Here is a 16,212-nt window from a genome sequence, read left to right on the forward strand (position 1 = left end):
CTCGCACACCTTCGTTACTAGGGCACTCTCCCTTCAGGACGTGTCGTAGACAGCGTGCTGCCGCCACGGGACTGGCCAGGCTTCGACCCGACACCTTTCACCTTCAGACGTAACATACCTGAAGAATGTCTGAACAGGTTTGTGAACCTCTTCTGGATGTCGGATTGTTTAACTAGCAGGAATATTATCGGTTCTGAGATTTTGGTGAAAAATGAGCACCCCAGAATTCCTTTACAGTTGGAGTAATTGTGTTAGAGGGCAAAAGTACTATATTCAGTGCATAAATTTGAAGGAAAATTACTTTGCTCGTGTTGTTTATGTGCATCTGTTGAGTGAGATTGATGCTGCCTCACAGGTAGGTGTCAGGGGGCAGCTCCCCTTCTGTAAAATCACTTTTATATCTTCAGATAGGAAGGGGCTCCAAAAACCTGTTTTCTGGTGCAGAACAAATGACTCGAGGCAAAGGTGTCCAGCCCTGGTGTCCCCAGTTCTTATTTTAGTGGCACTTGGATTGAAGGCAAACTGTGCATAAGAATTACGAATTGAAGAAGTTCTCCTTCAACATGTAGAGCTTATGAACAATCTTCATCTCCCTCGGGAGGCAAACTAGCCCAGGAGCAGATTCTCTAGAAGCTGGAAGTGCTCTGGGATCTGCTTTCCTTACCTTGCTCTCATTATTCAGCAAATATCCCTGTGCCGCAAGGCAAAGGGGTGGAATAAGCCTGGATGCTTCCCTGCTTGCTTCCCTAAGCCCAAAGCAGAGAGGCGGCTTTCCCTGAGGGACGGCCTCCCTAACCCCCGGGCTCCCCAACCGGATAGCTCTCCCTGTCCCTCCAGCAGCCCAAGGCACGGTGAGCAACCGCGTACGGGTTCTCCTCCGAGGCCCCGCAGGTTCGTGCCGATGGGCAGAGCGTCGTGCCGTGGTGGCTCGACCACCGCTGCCCCCGGGACCTGCCTCTTCTGTCCCGCCCGCGCTGCCCAGCGTCCCGAGGGAGCAAGTCAAGCTCCGGACCCACAGAAGGTCTGGGAAGGTCTCTTGCACTCTTGTTTGTATATATTTTTAAAATAAATCTATAGGCAGCTTTTATGCAGGATGTAGCTCAGCAGGGTGGGAGCCGCCGGTGCTGCTGTGGAACGGGTGCACAGGCTTCAGCGCCTCAGTTTTGCACCTTCTTTTGGTAATGTTTTCGGTAAATACCAACTATAAAAAAATCACACGTTTCAGCTTTATGAGAGGTGAGCGGTACATTGTTACTCCATCCAGAGAAAATTTCTCTTTGCCTTGGTGCGAGATGGCTGCTTTGTTTTCAAAGCTCTATAAACAGGGGGCTGCTGTTCCTGTTTGTGATCGGCTGCGTTGCTCAGGAGGGAAACCTATAATATCCTTTCATTCTTTTTCTCAGCGCCAACCCAGTTCACAAGCTCATCTATTTCACACCTTCTAAAGAGCACGAGAATAGTCTGCAAAGCAGCTGCCTTACTCATTTCTGATAAGAAAGGTTACAAGGACTGTGCTTCCTTGTACGATTGTGGCACCTTTGGGGGGGTTTCCTGTGTAAATGAAACCTTGGTGCAGCTGTGCTCACAGTGGTATCAGCCCTGGGGGAAGGCAGTGCCTTGCTTTGCTTGAAGGGTTTTTTTTCTTTCTTTCTTTCTTTTTTTTTTTTTTTTTTAAATCTCAGTTCTGAAAGCGTAAGGTCATGGCTAAAGCTATGGTAATATGCACCTTTTGGCCTGTAAATTCAAGGCATTTAAAGCTGGTATGTGGAAAAGTATGCCCTTCCAGATAAATATTCCTGGACTGCTTGATTGCCATGATGTATGCTGACATGAAAAGTAAGGGGGGATAATGATGCTCTGTATTAGGCATATTGTTGCTGGTAAATTTTGTGCTAGAAGAGCATGATAGCTGCCTTGCTTTGGGCTTGCCTTCTCTTCCTCGCCTTGCTGCTCTGAACCGCACCTTTGGCAGCTTCTTTGATGGTGCTGCACTTCTTCCCACAGTGATACCTAGTACGGGTCAGTCATGACCAACTTGAGCCCCGTTTAAGTGGAGCCTAAGGCAGGATGCTCGTGCACAGATGCTTCTGCAGGTGAGACAGAAACTCTGGGTGAAGGCAGAAGTGAGACCAGCACGGTGGATGTAACTGGCACCAGTCATGGGCAGAATGAAACCTTACGGCCTTTCCTACCCCTGGAGATTTAACAGCTCGGGCTCGTTATACTGCTTACGGCCTACCCTGCCAGTAATTGTGATTCCCTGTTCTTTTGATTCGCAGTAATTTTAATTCCCTGACAGAAAGTTTGATCTGTGATGTGCCGAGGTGTTCAAAACGCGGTCCAAGCACCAAAACCAGGTGGCAGGATAACCCCATATGTGGAGTTTTAAGAATAATTCTCAGTTTTAGGGAGTGAGGCACAGAAGTTGTATCCATCAAGTATACCACAGGACATGGGCTTAATTATCTGGACATCAGTTATATGCATCTTCTTGTTACCTGAACTTGGGCCATATATCCCCAAATCTATTAACTAAATGGAAAATACGTGCAATTTCAAGAACGTCAGCTATCTGAACTCATTCGCCTTTCCCTGGGGTACCTGGATAATTGATGTTGTAATTTGTTTCATGTATTATTAATGATCAAGTAAAATCTGAGGGCGGGGGTTTGCAGGGGAAGGGAGCGGAGCTGCCAGGACTCTCAGACAACAGTCTGAATTCTTCCTGAGGAAGAGGCTCGTAAGAGGCCATAAGACAACGTTATTTCATGTGGACCTTCTCGTGCTAGGTCCTTCAGTGGACTTTGCTAACGCCGTAAAAAGGCTGGTATTTTGTAATTGATATTAGCAGCCTCAATGGGCATTTGAAGTCTCTGCTACTTTTTTGGCCAGAGTGTAAAATGCGGGAAATGGTTTTGGCACTTGGTGCCTTCAATAAATCACTCTGAAGAGGTCTACATGTTAGTGGTGTTCCACAACTTCATTCCCAGAATGTTATTAAAATGACGTTGTAGTAATAAGAAATGATTTAAAACAAGCAGCAGCAACCTCCATACATACCGATCTAGCGAAACCCCCGAAACACACCTAAAGAAGCGGATCAGAATTTATCTTTAAGGTTGGCTACGTTTTCGTTACAGCAGTGGCACCTTTTGAGCATGAATGAGGGGAAGGAGCCAATTTCTTTGGTTTCTTCATAACAGATGATGCATGTCTTGCCACTTCGAATGCTCAGTGTAAGGCCCCAGATCCTGGAAGCAAGCATTTAGTACAGGACCTCAGGTTTCATAATTGCTGGGCACGGGGTAACCCCAAGGTGAATCAATTGCAGAGAACAGGCTCAGAAACCAAAAAGAAAGCACAAAGAATCCATCAGCATTCTTACCTTCTCATGAATTTTAAGATAATCATATGATTTGGGGGCCCTAATTTGCAGAATTTGCAAAAATGAACTGCTTCGTACGGCTTACGTTGCCCTGCCCCCGAGGTGGTGTAATGTCCGCTTTAGCTCTCTCAAAGATGGCTCATCGTAACTTCTGCAGAGAATCGTCCGTTTTCATTCCTCAGCAGCACAGAAGTGAGTATTTCTAGCAAAGGCCTGTGTGGAACCGGCATCGCCACCGTGCCGCAAAGACGGGGCAGGCAGTGAGGAGGAGTGGTCCGAAACAGAGCAGTCAGACTCCTTGGGCACTTTCCTGTTGCTGTGGCACTTCTGCGCTGTGAATCCGATGTGTGTAGGGCAACACCTGCCGCTTCCAGCAGGCAGGCGTGGCTGCCAAAGGGGGTGAGACTCCCCAAGGCTGAGCATCGTCGAGATGCCTGTAGCAAGCTTGTAAAGCAATGAGGCTAAGGCTTGAAGTCTTACAAATCTGTTCAAAGTAATGCTGAGCCAGATGCTTTCCTTAGTGAGCGCTCTGGAGTCATAAACCTCCACCCTGCACCGGGGCCGGGGGCTGCTGAGCTCTTTGTGCCGTACAACAGAGCAGTGGACTCTCTGGGGAAATTCAGGAAGAAGTCTTGCGCGCCCGGCTTTGCAGAGCCTTCAGCTGGGTGGTGGGAATTGTCCACTTTTGCAAAACAGCAAAGCTCCTTTGGCTGGAGCGCTGGGCAAAAAAGGCTGTTTGGGGAGCCATGTCTCAAGTGGTAAGAGGGCCCCTGGAGAAATTACCACCAGATATCGTTCCCCTCTCACTGCAGTAAGGTTCTGTTTGGCTTCTGTGCCTGTGTTTGCTGCCTTTTGCCAGGAGTGCTGCTCTGGACTTCCTTCCCCATGGCTAATAGGCACTCTTTCTTTTGAGAGAGCCGTTTTAGCACCACATCTTCCTTTCGAAACAGTACTAGGCTCATCATACCCTAAAGCATTTCGTATCTCCACAGCAGCTGTAAGACGCTAGGGAATCATGTCTCGTTTGATCCCTTGGAACAGCACTGGCCGTGCAGCGCTGCTCTACTTCTTGCTTCTGCTCCCTCTTCCTAACGAAGTGAAATGAAATGTCCTGAAACTCTAAATCCTCATCTGCCTGCAAGTTGTCTCTGTCTTCTGTTTATCAGATGAGGACTTCTCTCTAGTTCCATTTATTTTTCATCCATTAAGCTTTTAGGACTTTACTAATTACTATTTTTTAAAATGAGGCAAAATAAGTAGAATATAAAAGTGTGATGTCTTGAACTCTTGGGGCGGGGGGGGGGGAACTTAAAAGCTTTTGTGTGTGTACATTACAAAGAACTGGAAATCCCTTTCTTGACTTGTGTGTACAATATCCGAGGCAACCCTGTGATTTGATTCAAGCATAATTTTTTATGGTTTACTGTTTAAGTTAAGTCAGTGTGGTATGAATTACGTTACTAGTGAAAAATGAGCTTTTGTTGAGATAAATGCCTGCCATCATCTTGAAAGTCGTCTTCTGTTTTGACATTTTTACTTTATGTTTTTCTGCGTGGTGATTAGACGTTGCTGTGCAAGCTGGGCTGATTGCCCTCAAAGAGAATGAGGGTGGGAGAGGAATACAAGGGGGTGGGATTGGTTTCATGCATCAGCAGGAGCTGGCGTTGGTAGCACCTTCTTTGGCATCCTGTGTTATTCGGGGTTGTCTTCTGGGTAGCAAAACTGCACCACCGAATCAAGAACAGGAGGAGTGGTACCTAGAGGAGAGGCAAAGCAGAGCCGGTGTTGATTTTTCTCAAGAGTTCTTGGCTTCTCCTCTTCACCCCTTTGCACAGAACTCACTCAGTGCATTTGTATGATCAATAGAGCATCTGAAACACTGCGGTGCCTGTTGCGTCAAGCTGCTTTGTAGAGCAGGAGATGCTTTCATGGAGATCATATTTAAGGAGCTCTGTGAATGGCGTACTGTATAACGATTGCTGCTCTTGGTTTCTCCTGCGAGGCTTTGTATTGACGGTCAGGTCTGATGGACGGTCAGCGGGAGTGAATGTGCTGTGCTTGAAAGACACATCGATGACACTGCAGTTTTGCAGACTTTTTGCCCTCATGCAAAGCTAACTGACACAGGGGAAATACTCGCTGGCTGTTCTGTGCTGGTACGTAAAAGCATAGCAGTTAATAACGGGCAGACCTTCAAAAGGCTCGGTTGGATTGAAATATGCTCAAGAAATTCAGCCTCGCTTACAAAACTTGTGCGAGCCATCCAGACTCCTCTGCTTTGGAAATAGAACAGGACATTTTGGTAGAAAACAGCCTTGTTCCATGTGATTTCTCCTGTTCTTTAGATGTGGTGGAAAAAAGAATGAGAAGGTTATTTTTCCGTGACAAAAGTACGTCTCAGTAACAGCCTTCCCTGTAGCTCACTGCTATTTTTTCCTTCAGATCCCTCATGAAACCAGATAATATGGTAGCACAACAGCAGACTCAGAAACGGATACACCAGTGGAAAATCTCCACTCCAGACCTGTGGCTTGAGTGGAAGTGAGAGCAACATGCTTGGTTGAGAGGAGGGGATCCGTAAATATTTCTTCTCCTCTCCTCAGAGCTTCCCCAGTGTTTGGATATGTTGCAGAGCCCGTGCGTGCTGCCATTCTGCTGGAAATCGGGAAGTCTGCTTGCAAACAGGAGTGACGGTGGACACTGAGGACACTCCTGGCGACGGCCACGCAGCCGGAAAGTCAGTCACAGATGAATTAGGTTTTCTCCTCCGCAACCATTTAATAGCACAAAGAACCTGACTCCCAGGGGAGCCCCTGGACTCGGCGCGTCCCATGGGGGTGCGTGAGTGTTTTGAAGACGAGGGCCTGAGCGGCTCACGCAGGGTGACGGCGAGACGTCTGCTGCACACACGTCAGTTAAAGCACAGGTAGAGGCTTTCAGGGAATAGCATTTTCTCTCCTTATCGTCTGAGATTTCTGGAGCTGGGCACCTGGCTCCAGGCTGTGCTGCAGGACCTTACGTTTGGACAATGAATTTAGACAAAGAAGAGTTCTCACTGAATATACTTAGAGCTTTTCCTGTGGCCCTAAGCTGGGGGCAGCAAACAAGTTGGGTTCGGCTCAGCTGCTCTTCCCGTCGGTTTTCAGTGCTATGACCTGTTTTTGTCTGACACGTTTCTCATTAACTCTCTGTCAAATCACCAGGAAGCCTGCTTAATTGCAGGCAGAGTGCTGAATTTATGAGTTCATCTAGGCTTCATGTCTACACATTGACAGAGGTGTTTCTCTGGACGAAGTCTTTTTCTCTTCATTTTGTGGCAAGAATGGACTTTCTGTTTCAGTTCCTTCTGAAAGTCATAAATTGTAACAGTCCCTCCCTCCCCTTTATTTAAAAGAAACACAACAAAACTTCATGGCAACAGTTTATTGCTCTAAATCAGCTTGTGGGTCATTAAAGCAAAAAGAAAAAAAAAAGGGGGGGAAAAAATCTCCCTCTAACTCCTGCCAAATAAAATGCGTACATCAGCCAAACTGTCAAAGGCAGATCCTGCAACTATGGGATGAGAAGGTTTATTACACTTTCGGCTTCTGGGGAGGGATGTTATAGCAACAGGACGCTGGGTCACTGATGGCAAACTCATGGTTGCTTCGTTTCTTCATGCACACTAGGAATCCATTAAGCTAACTGACGACAGATCCCTAGGCATTCCAGTCCTACAGCACACCTCTGCGGAGGCCAAATGTTGGACGCTGCCCATTAAAATGTGAAAGAAACAACCCAACAGAGAGCCCACAAATTAGAGAAGCAGGAAACCTCAAATGATGTGCAAAAAAAATTGTAAACGTTCAAGAGAATTTTTCCATAACTTTTGCTTCATAACTCAGCATTTCTGATGTTAATAAATTATGAAACAGAGCCTTTGCAAGATCAATGAGCCTTTTGGATTCAAATCCTGAATGCTGTTCAGCAGACAGCAAATGAAGCTGCAAAGCGAGGCCTGGAACATGACAACAATTTCCTTTTGGCTGGGCAGAGATGAGTCTGAACCGCAACCACAGCCGGCATTCTGGGTCTGGGTCCAGAGTTCGTTTCTCTGCAATGGGCCAGTTTAAACCCCTATAATCCAAATGAACATGAAGGTGCATTTGTTTTAACCAGCTAGACTGAAGAGGAGGACGACTTCGGGGTGGGGAAAAGATAGCAAACATCTCAGCAGGACAAAATCACGGCACTGTTACTGGCAAGGAGGGGGAGTGGAGCTGGGAATACTCGGGTGAACTGTTGGATTTGAAGGCAAAACTGATGGGAGGTGCCTTGGATTAATAAAGTGTATATGGAACTCGCTGTCTGCAGCGGAGGGGAAAAGATGAACCTAGTTTTTGGCGTGTTCAATTTAAAAAAGCAATGAGAAATCTGTGATTGGATGGGTGGGATAAAATGGAAGACTGGTCAGAGGGAGATGAGGCAAAGGAAGTGCTCCCACAATAATTACCTTTACGAGAATGCCCGCAGGCTGCCATCCAGATGAGAGCTTACTCTTCCAGCAGATCTACGAGCGCACGGGTCTGTCCCAGAGCGCCTGTAGCGTAACTTGGGGGAAAGGTAAGACGGCCGAGGTGTGTTCTTGCACTGAACGCAGCTTCGTGGGGCAGCGGTGCTCTAGGTCAGGTCCGAGATAATCAGGAAGGTAAAGTGCTGACTGGAATATCAGCACATAATGGTTTTAGACTCGCAAAAATGTTGCCAATTACTGATTATAGATTTATTTTCTCTTTTCCTCCCCTCCCTTATCTTCCTCCCCTTTTTCCCCTGATAACTTCTTTTAATGTCTAAGCTAAAGTATCCATCAGAGGGACCTCTCTGCTCCCTCACTGATTTCAGGGCTAGCCTGAGCACAGAGCAAGCAGAAGCACAACTGTTACATTTCAGTTGCACCGAATCAGATTCCTGCTAATTACACCTCCTTTTCTCTTGATTTTTTCCTTCCTGCAGCACCTTTTTTTTTTTTTTTTTTTTTTCCTGTTGGCGCTAAATACCTGATGCCAGCCTTCACCTGTCTAGGAAAGCAGGGATATCTATGCATGAATGGTCTTCTGATTAAAGCTATTGATTAGTCCTTGATAGAGATGAACTTAGTTCTGGTCTTAACTGGGAGTAGCCAGTTGCTTTAGCAGAGCTAGATATGACTATTTTAATGAGTACATCCCAAGTCAGGTGCCTGTGGTGGGTTGAGCCTTGCAGCAGTCCGCTGCGGGGTGAATCCCCGTTCTTCCATTTGCTATCTTTAACTTACCCACAGATAACACTATTTGCCTCCCTTCTCTTTCGCTGTTTGGTCGTCTTCAGAGCATCAGTTATCTCGTAGCGCTGGTCATGCTCCTTCTGAAAGCGCATAAAAAGGAATGATTTATGTGCATTCCAGAAGCAAGCCTTCAAACAGAAGGTCTTTTTTGTTACTGACAATGGTTTGTAAACAGCTGGTTTGAAGAATTTCGGCAGAGGAAATTTCTGATTTCCTTCTGGTCTAAACTGGAAGAAGATGTGGTAAAAGATTTCAGTTTGTTTTTCCGGAGTTTTTTAAGGTGGGGGGAAGAGGGCCTTAGGGTGTTATTCTGTGCGTGCACATTTGACAGAGGAAAAAAAAATATTCCGCAGGTAGTAATTTGTGATTACTGTTGGATTTCTCAGTATTTTTAAAATTGTGATATAATTTTCACACAGAACATCAGAAAAGAGTGTGAGTGTGTGAACTCGATCTTTATTTAGAGGTGTCAACCACAAAGAGCCGGGCTCACTCAGGAGTGCTACTTGTGCTGTAACTGGCCCTGCAGCTCTTGGTGTGATCAGGGTTTTGCACATTCTGTATCTCACCGAGTCTGAGAAAGTCATCCTTTCCAGAGGCTTTGACACTTTGTTAGAAAAATATTGAAGCATCCTAGTAAATTAACATTTAAGGTATTTGCCAACCTTGGAGATATCACCTGTGTTTCTTACTTCAGCTGCAGGGGGAAGGCATATACTGTGTGTTCGCAAATACTGACATTTTTATGGAACAATTGTAATTTAAAGGCAAGATTTATAAGACTAGCCTGTGTTCTTGTAGATAGCATCTTGCTTTTATTTTTGTTCCTGCGATAAATTTCAAGGATCTATTGAATACCTAACTGCCAGGGACTGGATAACTAGTGGTTTAACCTATACTTACCTTCATTTGCTCCTGGATTGTGGGCACACAGAAAAAAAATGCTATTATTAATCAGGCAGATGATGCTCCCTGAAAATTAGAAAGCTAGATCAGTCTGGACTGGCAAGGGTTTACATCAAGTAACACTGTAGACCCGCCCTTCCACACAACTTTGCTGATAATCTGTTCCACCCCTTCATGTCCTGTTGTGATTGATTTTGACTCGTTCCTGATGAACGTGACTTCCTCGGAATCAGTGAGTGAGTGAAACTGCAGCACGCGGAAGAAGCAGAGGTCGGAGTCGGGTCTCTCCGGTGCGCATAAGAGGTAGCACACCTAAAATGTACAGTTTTGAACGAGTTTCTGCTGCCACACGTGCACTCGGTGGCAGTGGAAGCCCAGCTCTGCCCCGGGGTGGCAGGTGCAGGCTGCAGGCAAAGGAAGGGGCGTCATTCAAGGAGGACCCTTGCAGAGGCCGAGAAGTCGATCCCGCCCGTCTTGGCTCCCTCTGCGGTGGCCGAAGGACAGGCTCAGTATTTCCTGCCCTGATGTGCTGCTCCCGTGGCTCGGGGCGCTGCTTTTCTGCTGTTTCTTTTGCAGTTCTTCGCAGAACGGGCTGGCCCTGCCTGCAGGTACCCCGCCGCGCACCGCGCTGCCACGGAGGCTGTCTCGGGGCCTGTCCGCCTGCTCCCAGGCAGTTTTATTGCTTCAGCTTGAACCGTAGCCTCTCATCAGTGGACTGCCCGTGTGCTTCCAGCCCGCTGCAATTGCAGAGGAAAAATGTGTTAGGAAAAATCCTAGGAAATTCCCTAGTTAAAAATAATGGCTTTTACTAATCTGTGTAATGGGATAGGGGAACTCGCGTAATTGCTTCACTGTGGTTCAGCTGGCAAGTGGTAACATCGCTGTTTAACAACTGTATTGCTGGTAATACTCCGTCCACGCTCTCCTACCTCCGTAACGTTTTTGTTTTCCAGCTGTTCTGACTTGAAAGGTTCCTTACCGATAACGGCTCGATCAGGGATAGTAATATGCAAAACGCCGTTCGGTGACGCCGCCGGGCCTCGGTTTGTGATGCCTTGCTCTATTTATGGAGTAGAGTGAGTGTGTGTGAAAAACAGGGGCTTAAGTTCTCAGGGTTTCATACAACCTCTTCTTTTCTCATTTTGATCTGTGAGATTTCACACGCCCTGTGTGGGTTTTTAAAGCTCCACTCAGATAAAACCACAGAGTTTCAGGTGATTTCTAGCTAAGACAGGACCTCATTCTGAAGCAGAGCTGTCGAGCCTTGTGCAGGGGCCCTGCAAAGCAGTTGGTGAATTTGAGCTGAATTCTGGGTTTTCCCAGAGCTATCTGAGTGTCTTCAGCCAAACAATTCTAGAATATGAAAGAGGGTATCAGTCAGATCCAGCTATGAAATAAAATAGCCTATGTGTGTAGTCCTGGAGTTCGCCAGGCCGTATTCCCAGGCTGACTTAATTTCACTGATTGCTGCTGTATAAATTCTCGGTACTGGGAGGTTAGCGAGCTGCTGCTTATTCAAGCCATTAACAGCTCGGTGCCGTATACCCAAAGTGGCTTCAGATCAACAGCTGAACACTGGTGATTCATCTCGGTTTTTTGATTTCCGGGGGAGCTGTTATCACCGCCTGCCTCCGTGTGTCCTCCCTCCTGCCCCTCAAGGTGCTGGCTTGGCTAGTCCGCTTCGTTAGCTAATCTGGGGTCAGCAAGGCCAAGACAAGAACTTTAATTTCAACAACAGTCAACAGCTGTAGCCAGCCTCCATGTTCCTAGAGGTTCCCTGAGACAAAATAGAAGTTGTTGTTATTTTAGCTTGGGTAAACTCAACAGTCTCTTTCAACCCACATTTAGAACCCTTTTTTGGTTGTTGTTTTTTTTTTTTTTCTTGCAAAGTCCAAACTACTGTAAATTGGCTTCCTGTGACATTACTGTGGTGTATCAGGCCTTTGCTGTTATGAGCGGAGCTCAAGGGGAGGTACACAAGGGCATCTAGAAAGCACCAGCTGGTGAGAAAGAGCCTAGTTAGGGAAGAGCAGGGGCTTTGGTGGGGTCTCCCTTCCCCTCCGAACCACTGGGGAGTAAATTCAGCACCTCCAGGTGGTCCTCGTAAAAACCTCTGGTCCCTGAATAGATGCAACCAGTTTGGAGGGGAGTATCTACGGTAAAATAAAAGCCATCAAACACACTCCCAAAATCCTTTTGCATGTCATAATGTCTTTGATTCGATTCGTATGTGTATTTAACATTTGACATAAGTCAGTGGTTCCTGACTGGGTTTTCACTTTGGCACCAGACCCACCCTGGGCAGTCCTGGCGCGGTCTGGCAGACGGAGGGTTAATCGCACGTGCACAGTTTTACACATCCACGGAGGAAGCAGCACTGATGGCTGCTCCCAGGTCTGTAGGTGCCTCTGCCTGACGCAGCCCTCGCCGCAGGAGTTCGCACGTTCGCAGCCTCAGGGCCGCTGTGGGGCAGGGCAGGGGAAGGGCTCCGGCGCTCCAGGGCCACCGAGAGCTCGGCTTATAAATGTGGGGAGCTGGAAACCCCAGTGCTCCCCGCTGCGAAATGGCTACCTCGTGCTCTTGGGTTCGGCTCTTGGCTACGTTCCGTAGCACATCTTAATGACCTGAGGCTCGTTTGCCTGAGGACATTCTTCTGTTCCCTTTCATTTTTCCCTTAGAAAAGGGAACTCTGTTTATTATGGGAGAAGAAATCAGGAGAGGCCCTGGTTATGGTCAAGAAGCCAACTGGGAGATGAAGAGAAAAGCCAGGGGAGGGCGTGGGTGTGGGGTAGTTTAACTGGTGAGTGATGCAAAGTGATGGGACTGAGCTGGGCTGGGGGGACTGAAGCGGGGAGGGGGCCAGGGCTTTGCAAGTGAAGAGACCCAGTGCTGGGTGCCGTGGAGGTGGGAGGGAGGGAGGGAGGAGAGAGCCTGCATATGAGGAGCAGGGACCAGGGCTTATCCCGGCAAGGGACAGGCACTGAGGGTATCAGAGGAGAGGTTTGCAAGCTCGGGAATGTGTACTGGGGCAAGGCAGGGAAAAGGTGCTAGGGTTGATGGGCAAGGAACCCGGGATGTGGAAAAGAAAAATCTGAGCCCTCGAAGTTAGGGCTTTCTGGGAAAATGCTTGGGACTGGGGTTCAGAGGCAGGGCTGGACAACTTGGGATTAACTAGGTGGCGTGGGGTGAACTTCATGGAAACGGGCAAAAGGTGTGTGTTCACTGCCCTGCAGCCCTCCTGAGTGCCTGCGTGTACGTCACGCTCTTCTCTCCCACAAAGTCGCCGCGCGTCGAGGGCAGAGAGCCTGTGAGCTGCCGAGGGGATGGGGACGCGCTGCTGCGCTTGCACGGCTGCCGGCGCACCATGAAACCTGCGCGGTGAGCCGCGTGCACGGCGTGTGAAAACACAACGAGGGGTTGCTGCTGTCAGAGCTTGCTTTAGAAATAAAATGGACGAGATGAAAATGAAACAAGTGGCTGAGAATTAGCTCGCATAACCCAGAACTTGCTAATCTTGCTAATATAATTTTAACAAGATCACCAGCAGAAAATGTCTTGCGATGCAGTTTTTGACTCATGAATTGCATACTGGTTTGGACGGGGGAGTCTCTTTCGTTTACTGAACCTGAGTAGATAGATCTGCTCTAGAAATTAACCGGGGAGCTGTGGCAAGGGACGCCGCCTGTGCAACGCCTGTTTTATTTACTCAGGAAGCTGGAATGCGAGGTATGAACAAGGCAGGGTTTTTCTCCAAGAGGAAGGATGACGTTTCGTGGCCAAGACACTTGAATTGAAAACTAAGCTCTGTCACTGCTTCTGCTGCTGTGTTCTGAGGAAGTCCTCGAGGCCAAACTCGCCTGAAGTGGCCGCTAATTGCGTGTTCCTCATTATCTTTGTCTGGAGACAAACTGGAGACCTGGGAGTCTAATCCGCAGAGCTGCCGCCTCGGGTGGGGCTCGGCTCCGGGTGCTCAACACGGGCGGCAACCCAAAAACCTAGGAACGTGCGACCCTCCAGGTGTTCAGCGTTCACCTCTTCATCTTGTTTCTCGAGCTGTAGAGCGAGCTCACTAGCAAGCCCTCACAAGCGTGTGGTAAAGCTGAAGGACGGTTTGGGCGCACGGTGTGGCCGCACGGAGTTGTCGATACGGGTGTTACTCTAACGCCGCTCGCTGACCTTCTGCGCTTTGCCCTTACCGGAGGCAGAGCCTATCCCTTTAGGCACATCTACCGCAGACTAATGGGTAAGCTAGAGTGTTCCCAGGGATTAATGAAACTGAGCACAGGGAGGGTTGTTTCTCTCACCAGTTCTTTCCCCCACACACACATATTTTGGGAAAAAATGCAGCATTTCACCGAAGCTCCAGTGCTATATTTTGATTAGGAAGGAAGACGCCAAGTAGTAACGGCATGACTTTCCCTTCATCCGTTTTAATACACGTAGCTTGACAAAAAAGGGCTGGCGGTGGCAGCGGCGTCTCCTGGGACGGGCGCAGAGGTGGGAGCTTGCGTGGCGGTGCCGCGGCTGCCTGGCCGGGAGGTGCTGGAGGGCCGCAGAGCCGATGGCGCCGTGGCGCTGGCGCTCCGCGGGTGTTTGGAGCTGAGTCTCAGCCATCGATGTTGCTCTGAGATTTCTCAGCCTGACCTTATACTTGGTTTGTTGCTGTCATCGCCGTGTTTTAATTTTTCCTTTCCTTTGTTCCTACCTTTTCTTTTTTTCTCTGTCTTGAAATAGATGGGAAAGTATTATCGTAGCCTATGAGATTTGAGAGAATTAATTGCTAGTAAAAGCACGTTAAGAGCTTTTGATGACTGAAGTAATTTGCAATGACACAGGGTCTGGTAGGGGTAGAGAGAAACCTAAGTCTAGGGAAAAAATGAGTTTCTGTAATAAGGAGGCGCGCTTATGAGCAGAATAGAGTCCTGCGTATACACTGAGTCCCAGCGTAGGACTCGGAGGGCTTTCCCTCGATTTGGTGGTGTCCTGTGTCATTTCTAAGATGTGCTTTTTTGAGTGAGTTGCAGAATGGATCATCGCAGACGTTGGTGTGGAGCGCTGAGCACCTTCTCTGTTTCTATGTCATCGATCTTACTTGACTGTCTTAAGAAAGAAAAAGTGCAAAGTCTCTTCACGGTAAAACAGGAGTTTTCTTAGACCAGAACCCTTTAATTAACCCTTTGGTTTTTTTTTCACACCTGGACTTGCAAGTATTTGAGGCTTTTTATTTGGAAGGATTCGACCTTTTGCACACTAGCCAGATTTTATCTCACCTTCAACCGCACCGATCCTCCAGTGTCAGTGAATTTCTAGTGTTGTAGTTACGCAAATGAAAGCATCATTTGTTACAGCATTTTTAAAAATATAATTTCACAGCACTGTGGGAAGGGACCTGTTTTGAAAGGTTACTAAAAAAAAAAGAATGTAATTTTTTGTTTATAATAAATAACGACCCTGAAAGGATAAAGTAGGTAGCGTGAAGATGGAGCAGTTTAAGGGCCTGGTCATTAAAATCAATGCAGTTTGGAGAAGTTACCTGCTTTGATTACTTAAGCCCGTGCGGATACTAGAACTGTGTGTTTGTCTCCATAAGGGCTCTAACCCTGGGCCTGTTACTTATGGCCAGCTCTGATCTATGTCCTTGGAGGTTCTGCTGACCGGGAACTGCAGATGATGCCTAAGAGCTAATTTTAGCCTTGTCGTATATCTCTTTATTAACCATACATACTGTCCAGCTTTCTCCTTTCTCTTTCTTGTTTGGAATCCTGCATTGCAAATAATCCTCCTTTCTTCTTTCTGTAGCTATCATTTGATATCAGATGACCCGTGTGTGTGTTCTTCTCCTGTTCTACAGATTGCTGATGACCTGGGAAATGAGAAATTCTGTATTGACGCCAGCCAGAGCGGAGCTGGGAACTGGCTGAAGTACATCCGCGTGGCCTGTTCCTGCGACGAACAGAATCTAGCCGTGTGTCACGTTAACGACCAGGTAACGACTTCGGCAATTACTAGGTTGCTGTGCTCGCCCACCGCTTCGCCAGCTGCCGGGGTGGGGTGGCCGGAGGACAGTGTGTAGTGGCAGCACGGCACGGAGCCGACCGAGGGATTCATCTGCTCAGCAGCTCTGCTGCGGCGTCCCTGAAATGATCTAAAACCCCCGGACCCCTGTGATCCTCCAGTCCTTGACTCCTTTTGTGCTGGGGAAGAGCGTGAGAAGCGTTAACACCTGGTGTGAAGCATAGCTCGTGTTCACGAAACACAGTGACACAAACGGAAACCAGCGGTGGGCATTTCGTTGCCATCGGAACTGGAGAAAGTTTATGTTGCCAGTTGACAGTGGCGGGTAAAGAGCGCGATTCCAAGCTGTGACCTCCGTTGTTGTCTGTATTTAAGAGGGCAGCGAGCGTGGGAGATGGCTTGAGAGTCTGCTGAGGAGGGAGAAAACTGAAGACCGAATTGGCATATTACAGAAATGCTGGTAGGGCGGTGTCTGGGTGGGGGTGCGGGCGAGGGGTATTGCATGGAATTAATAGGGTTTCGATAAATTTTAGCCAGTGTTTGTAAGGTTCTTTGATGCTTAAACCCAAAAATGGGTTCAAGGTGAGTGACCCAAGCTGGGAGT

At 47.8% G+C, this 16,212-nt stretch overlaps 1 protein-coding gene across 3 annotated transcripts in view; it reads left to right on the top strand.

Moving 5' to 3' along the window:
• PRDM16 (PR/SET domain 16) overlaps positions 1-16,212 on the top strand; it is a 350,029-nt gene that overhangs the window by 281,940 nt on the left and 51,877 nt on the right. For all 3 annotated transcript variants that reach the window (XM_075114016.1, XM_075114019.1, XM_075114017.1), the window contains exon 4: positions 15,445-15,579. In XM_075114016.1, the coding sequence (XP_074970117.1) occupies positions 15,445-15,579 (135 nt within the window). The remainder of the gene's footprint in view (positions 1-15,444; positions 15,580-16,212) is intronic.

Source organism: Phalacrocorax aristotelis, chromosome 19, assembly GCF_949628215.1.
Source record: "Phalacrocorax aristotelis chromosome 19, bGulAri2.1, whole genome shotgun sequence".
Lineage (NCBI taxonomy): Eukaryota > Metazoa > Chordata > Aves > Suliformes > Phalacrocoracidae > Phalacrocorax > Phalacrocorax aristotelis.